The 7,938-nt window shown below is 40.6% G+C and overlaps 1 protein-coding gene across 1 annotated transcript in view; it reads right to left on the bottom strand.

Annotated features, from left to right (window-relative positions):
- Positions 1 to 1,629: 1,629 nt before the first annotated feature.
- Positions 1,630 to 7,938, bottom strand: part of LOC117466982 (target of Nesh-SH3) — a 28,363-nt gene continuing 22,054 nt past the window's right edge. The window contains 6 exon segments of the mRNA XM_034110524.2: positions 1,630 to 2,763; positions 2,852 to 2,974; positions 3,702 to 3,860; positions 4,004 to 4,033; positions 4,761 to 4,840; positions 7,674 to 7,779. Of these exon segments, the coding sequence (XP_033966415.1) occupies positions 2,648 to 2,763; positions 2,852 to 2,974; positions 3,702 to 3,860; positions 4,004 to 4,033; positions 4,761 to 4,840; positions 7,674 to 7,779 (614 nt within the window). The 3' untranslated portion in view covers positions 1,630 to 2,647.

Below are 7,938 nucleotides of genomic sequence, written 5' to 3'. Positions count from 1 at the left end.
CCCCCCAGTCTGATGGTTAGTGTTCGTATGCTGTCTCTCCAACACCACACTCTGCCCTGGTGTCTGTTCCTTGTTGCTCCTCGCCTCCTGTCACCACCACTGGCCCTCTTGTACCTGTCGATATGTACCTAGTCTGTATGCACACACCTGGGAGACCACAGCAAGCTGTTGCACAATGTTCTGTACATGGTAATGCTTCATTTTGCGAGTGAGATCAGCGTCCACATTCTGCATCGGTGTCGTACACGTCGATGGCAAATATCTCAACCCGGTCGAGTTTACTATGTATAGATGCATTTATATGACACTATCTAAATGAAAAGTTACCCTTTTGTTTTTGCTGTTTGTTGTTGTTTTTCTTGATCTGATCAACTTCCCCACCATGTCGGTATTAATGATGTGTTATTGAAACTGCCCCATGTTGGGAACACTAGCTAGGTGATGGCTTATGGGAGGTGTAGATCCCAGTGTCATGAAGAAGGCTTCTTTCATTTAGCTAATTATATATCATCTCCAGTAAGGCTTGCTATTCCTCTTTTTCTCTATCACTGGTTTTTACTAATAAATCAAGTTCCATCCTCGAGTGAAATTAGTTGTTTATGTATAAAATGTAACATTTTTTCTTGAACCTAATAAATGATTGCGACCCAGTTTTATCTTTTTGTTTTGATATTGTGTTGCTGTTGGCCGGCACGTTGTCTTCCTCTTAACACTTTGTGGTTTCTGAGTTCATGTCTGTTAAGTTTGGCTTCTCTTCTTCTCCCCCACCCAGATTTGGAAAACTGTAGTAATGCTGGTTTTCCTATTCAGTTTTCCGGCCTGTGGGTTGTGGTTGGCTGGGACTTATGGCACGGGAGTATGCGGTTGATACCTCATGTCAAACTGTCTCTCTGAGTCGGAGGAATTGAGCACATCGGATTTATTAAAGATAATTTACGAGAAGTGTGTTTAGCATTGCTGTTCACCTCGTCTGTGCCAAACCAAAATCACTCTGTTTACATGAAAATAGCAATATTGGTGTAGTTAACACGTTGTTATGGATTTATTACTCATGGTTGGATAATATCTACCTGTGGAGTTTAATCCCTGTTTGATCCAATTAAGATCAATATCCAAGCACAAATGTGGAGCCAATGAATCACCCTAACGGCCCGTCCACACTACAGCTTCAAAACAAGCTTGGAGCTGGGCTTGTCTGAAGCTCGACCAATCACATGAATCTCCCGCCCCTGACACACAAGCAGCGGTTTGAATGGCTAGAGCTTGTACTGGCATATGATTTGATTGGCTGACGCTTCCACCGAAAGCTTCAGAAGCTTCAAACGTTGAACATTGCTCAACTTTTGCAGCCTGGACGCCAGGAAAGCTCCGCTCTGCTTCCCGCAATGCAGTTCGGCGAAAAGTGACGTCACCCCATTCAAAGTGAATGGGCAGACGCGTTGGAAACTGTTTTTGAAGCTGTCGTGTGGACGGGCCGTAAAGAGAAGTTTGATTTATTTGGAAAAGCTTTCCTGCTTCAGAGAAGACGGAGATCGCACTATTGGCATAGAAAGAGAACAACTGCGACACTTCCCAAAATGTCTTTTATAAGCTTCACCAGTAAAGTCATTGAAGTCAAGCAGAAATGAATATCAGTAAATATAAAAACAAGATTTATTGCTGAAAACAAACACACATTCATTGGGCATCAAAAACAAAGGCAGTGGAAACAAACTGACACTTTCTCTCCAATGATTATAGCGTTATGTACACTTCGTAAGTTTGAACACAAAAACATAAATTATGAAATGTACTTTTGTTTCCACGTTGAAGTTCAGTTTATTATTTATATTTTTTTTATATATATATGTTATTTTATAAAATAAAGGACAAGACTCAGCATCAAAACTACATAAATCTTTCCAAGTGAGTCCATAGAAACGCTGGGTTCGAGCTACATTAGCTTTCTACAAATACAATTTGGCTAAAAGCAGTCTTTTACCTGAAATGTATCAAACTAAAGGATCCCTGGTATACATACTGTATTCCACACCATATACATAACAAAAGGTTTAATACTGTGCAAACTGCAACTGCTAATAATCCCTTAGGGCCAGCAGAAGGTCCATTCTGCATGTCTGTGTGTACTTGTATTTTACAAAGTCCAAATGTACAATGAAAGCATGATTGGTACCGTGCTGTATACATATAACACAATGTGTGTGCTCACTGACATGCAAGTATTTGGAACAATTTGTACTTCCTCATTTCAAAAGCCCGAGCACACACAGAATATTCAATAACGATCCCCTTTTGATAAATAATATCATACAAGTTATAACACTTTGGGAGCCAGCTTCCAACCATTTTCTCTGTAATTATTGTATATTCAACATTTTGGTTCTCTCAAACACCCGTTTGCTGAATGCATTTTTGATAAATAGAGAAATTAAGACAAATGTTACAAATGCACTCAAGAAGAGTTTTGTGACACCTAAGAGTCGTGTACAGGTTCAACCCTTTAAGAAAGGAGCTCAAACAGACAGACCCATCTACAGTGTCCATGGTAACATGACAGAAAGGCCCACCTGCCTTCAGGGTAAGGCAGGCGTCTCCTTCTTCCTACTTTCCAATAAAGGAATCCTTCCTGGAAACCGCTGTGAGGTCTTTACCACTTCCCAGGGATGGGTGTGCCACACTCGTACCAGCCTACGTAAGTAACATGTGACTTTCCTCCAATCTCTCCAAAGTGGACGGGCTCCTGTCTCATCGCTCTGTAAAACCCTGGGACAAAGACACAGAGGAGAGTGTAAGAGTCTACGTATTGTAATACTTTAAATGATTGGTTAATGGTGATGGCCAACTAACATACCTTGTCTGCTTGGTAGCTGGTCAGCAAACATCTGGGTGCCGGTGCGTCCGTCCAGGAAGGAGTCCACAAACTGACAATGGTCCTCTCCGTGTCCCGTCTGATCTCCAATGTTGTAGAACTTCCCTAAAGAAAGAATAGAGGAAGAAGGTTCATAATTAGTTTCTAAATAGACCCTACCACATGATCGAAATCCAGGTTATTTTTCCTCTCAAAACTTAATGGAAATCAAAGGTCAGTTTTTCCCCTTTTAGTGCTATTTTATAAATCTAATCCAATATTACTTTCTATATTATGACATATTATACTATGATTTATTTCTACCGCTTTTTTTACAACTTATTTTGGCATACTTTACTATGACTTTTTAATTATATATATATTTTTTTTTAAGTACTATTATTATTTTTAAACATTTTTATTTTCATTTCATTTAATCGTTTATTTAGCAGAGACAATGCACATTAATGAACACTTAAAACAAAAAAATGCAAATAGTGTAAATATGCCGGATTTTAGCTTGGAGCTAATTTCCATCCGCAGTCCCTTTATGGCGTACTTATATTTACACATTTTGTAAAGGATACTACGAGTTTTTTTGATTGTTTTTATGACCAAAATGCTTTTTTATGCCATACTATACTATTGTTTTATTTAATAACAAATTATACTTCAACTTCTTCAAAAATGAAAAAAGTCATAAAAGGATAGCAGGTTGCCATAAAAAATCAAGAACAAATCAGAATATAGCATGCCCTAAAAGGTCATTTAAATAAAGTAGTCGGCATAGTATAGTGGATTGTTGAAAATCATAAAAAGCTTCTTCGTAGTTCTTTAATGTTTCTGTAATTACCAGTGAGAGAGTCACTCATGTAGAGCTTGTATCTCAGCGAGTTGCAGAGCTGGATTCCCACAAACTTCCGGTACCAGGTCCTCTTCACGTACTGCTTTCCATTGCATTCAGAGTAGTCATCAGACTTAAATGGGAACTGACTCCAGATTGCATCTTTGCCTGTGAAGAAATCATTAGAGGTGGAGTCTGAATATAGTCTACTGTATGAACAGGATTAAAAACAAGTCCAAGTTATTTTTTGACATTTGAAAAAGCTTTATTTAGCTGGAACACACTGATAAACAGAGAAAAACGATATTCACCTGAAGCATGTTCGCTCACTCGTGGGTCCGCTGCAAACGTGAGATTAATTTGCAATGAAAAACATCATCAAAACAACTTAGAGTAACCACACATTCATAAGATACCTTCAATCATTGAGCAAGACAAACACAGACGTGTATCGGGGCCAATTTGGCACAATATTAGAAATATCCACTCCCAACAGGCTGGGCTCTGATTGCTCCAGGGCAGGAGGCCAATTAGGCAGAGCTTCCCCTTTCAGTGGTGTCATTGGGATCTTAAAGAGGCCCTAATCCTTTTCTGGGTTTTCACTTTCCTGTTTCAATTATTTCTCTACCCCACCCCCTGATTTGAACAGGATTACCTTACTAATGTTGTAAGGGTTAAAGTAATAAATAGAATATAAACCTGAAATTGTTCATAATAAGGCCCCTATAAAAACACAACATGTGATCAACAAAGCTCAAATTCAGCCTTTTTATCCAGCGAAATGAGAAATGAGACTCAGAAGACATCTGGTGAGCTGACAAACCCCTCGAGTCCTAATCAGTCAGACTCCAGTGCCATGTTGAAATCATTACACTAACAACTGTTTAATAGCCCACCTTCTGAGCATTAAAGCAATATTAACAACAGCCTGATAATTAGAAGTGGATACAGTGGGATTAACATGCAACTAATTAGTGTCATCTGTCAGAGCAAACACATTCAGGTTTATCAGGAAGTTCCTCTGTTAGGACTTTGGTTTATTTCAATTACATGGTTTGTGAAACTTGCCTGATTCTGTGCTAAACGTCACAGGGTCACTGGAGGGTCCGGCTCCCAGCTCGTTCTTTGGTGTTACTGTGAATTCATAACTGAAACAAAATAGAAACGAAAAAATGAATAAAAAGGTGTTATACAAATGTTGAGGAGTTATTCATCGTAATCCCTCCCAACCTCCAGAACTGGAGCACATCACACTTTCATGCCTTTGAAAGCTAAGAATGGGTCACACACACACACACACACACACACACACACACACACACACACACACACACACACACACACACACACACACACACACACACACACACACACACACACACACACACACACACACACACACACACACACACACACACACACACACACACACACACACACACACACACACACACACACACACACACACACAACACACACCACACACACACACACACACACACACACCACACACACACACACACACACACACACACACACACACACACACACACACACACACACACACACACACACACACACACACACACACACACACACACGGATCTGATGGCTATTCCATGTGCTGCATTCAGATGTCCTGGCAATAGTCGGGCCAGCAGACCCAGCCCAGGGCCGGATTCTGTTGAGTTTTGAGACTCCAGATGCGGAGATTTAATTAAAAACACTCTGAACCTTTCCACCCAGATTTTGTGTCGCAGCAAGACGTACAAGTAAATCAGAACAATTTAGTCAGCCACCAATTGTGCAAGTTCTCCCACTTAAATAGATGAGAGAGGCCTGTAATGTTCACCCTAGGTACACTTCAACTATGAGAGACAGAATGGGGGGAAAGAATCCAGGAAATCACATTGTAGGATTTTTAATGAATTAATTGGTAAATTCCTCGGTAAAATAAGTATTTGGTCACCTACAAAGAAGCAAGATTTCTGGCTCTCACAGACCTGTAACTTCTTCTATAAGAGCCTCCCCTGTCCTCCACTTGTTAACTGTATTAATGGCACCTGTTTGAACATCAACAACATTTTATATCAGTATAAAAGACACCTGTCCACAACCTCAAACAGTCACTCTCCAAACTCCACTATGGCTAAGACCAAAGAGCTGTCAAAGGACACCAGAAACAAAATTGGAGACCTGCACCAGGCTGGGAAGACTGAATCTGCAATAGGTAAGCAGCTTGGTGTGAAGAAATCAACTGTGGGAGCAATTATTAGAAAATGGAAGACATACAAGACCACTGATAATCTCCCTCGATCTGGGGCTCCACGCAAGATCTCACCCCGTGGGGTCAAAATGATCACAAGAACGGTGAGCATAAATCCCAGAACCACACGGGGGGACCTAGTCAATGACCTGCAGAGAGCTGGGACAAAAGTAACAAAGGCTACCATCAGTAACACACTACGCCGCCAGGGACTCAAATCCTGCAGTGCCAGACGTGTCCCCCTGCTTAAGCCAGTACATGTCCAGGCCCGTCTGAAGTGTGCTAGAGAGCATTTAGATGATCCAGAAGAGGATTGGGAGAATGTCATATGGTCAGATGAAACCAAAATAGAACTTTTTGGTAAAAAACTCAACTAGACGTGTTTGGAGGAGAAAGAATGCTGAGTTGCATCCAAAGAACACCATACCTACTGTGAAACATGGGGGTGGAATCATCATGCTTTGGGGCTGTGTTTCTGCAAAGGGACCAGGACGACTGATCCGTGTAAAGGAAAGAATGAATGGGGCCATGTATCGTGAGATTTTGAGTGACAACCTCCTTCCATCAGCAAGGGCATTGAAGATGAAACGTGGCTGGGTCTTTCAGCATGACAATGATCCAAACACACCGCCCGGGCAACGAAGGAGTGGCTTCGTAAGAAGCATTTCAAGGTCCTGGAGTGGCCTAGCCAGTCTCCAGATCTCAACCCCATAGAAAATCTTTGGAGGGAGTTGAAAGTCCGTGTTGCCCAGCGACAGCCCCAAAACATCACTGCTCTAGAGGAGATCTGCATGGAGGAATGGGCCAAAATACCAGCAACAGTGTGTGAAAACCTTGTGAAGACTTACAGAAAACGTTTGACCTCTGTCATTGCCAACAAAGGGTATATAACAAAGTATTGAGATGAACTTTTGTTTTTGACCAAATACTTATTTTCCACCATAATTCCAAATAAATTCTTTAAAAATCAGACAATGTGATTTTCTGGATTTGTTTTTCTTCTCATTTTGTCTCTCATAGTTGAGGTATACCTAGGATGAAAATTACAGGCCTCTCTCATCTTTTTAAGTGGGAGAACTAGCACAATTGGTGGCTGACTAAATACTTTTTTGCCCCACTGTACCTTTATAAGTAGCACACCAATATCCTGTCACTGCCATTCAATACTCCTCTCTTTATGATATCTACAGTGAACCCTACTAATGTAATCAGCCAGCAAGCACTTCAAGCAGGTGCCCCGTGGAGTTATTTAAAAAAACAAGGTAATATAAACACTTAGTCTTTCTCTACTTCCATAATGAATGCATTGCCTTCAATAACTCTTCATAAAACAATTGCAAAGTCCACTTTTCTTTACATTTTGAAACATACATATTCAAGATTACTTGCAGAAGACGTCTTCACTGCCTTTGTTTACAAATACTTTTCTTGACATGTTACCATCAACTGGTGAAAAGTGGAAGAGTGGGACACTATTGACATCTGTACGAAGACCCACTCAAAGACAAGCTGCTCTTTACTACGAGAGGTGACAGAAAACCAACCTCCAGAGGGAAACTTCAAGCAAGGTTTATATGGACAACCCTTATTGTAATGTAAACATGGTTAGTTGTTCCTAAACTATGCATCGTCAAATACCTGAACAATGGAACCATTAAAGGGAAAATATGGATGGTAGGGTGTTTGTCTGACAGAATATGGTTTGAGTCACATACCTGCTCTCTGGTTTGAGATTCTCCACGGCTGTGTGTGTCTGGTTGGTCGTCAGGACGGACACCTCCTCTCCATTTGGTCCTTTAGTGGTGGATACAACCTCATACTCTGAGAAAGAAAGCAGGAATCCTTTAACACATTCTACACATTAGCAAGTTCACATTTCAAAAGGTAAAATAAATTAATGTTGAGATATTTTGAGTTCATTTTGAGGAAAGGCCTCCGAAGCAATCACAACATAACTAACCTGGGTTTTTTAGTAGGATG

This window comes from Pseudochaenichthys georgianus, chromosome 21, assembly GCF_902827115.2.
Source record: "Pseudochaenichthys georgianus chromosome 21, fPseGeo1.2, whole genome shotgun sequence".
Lineage (NCBI taxonomy): Eukaryota > Metazoa > Chordata > Actinopteri > Perciformes > Channichthyidae > Pseudochaenichthys > Pseudochaenichthys georgianus.
This window is presented reverse-complemented; position numbering and strand designations above follow the sequence as displayed.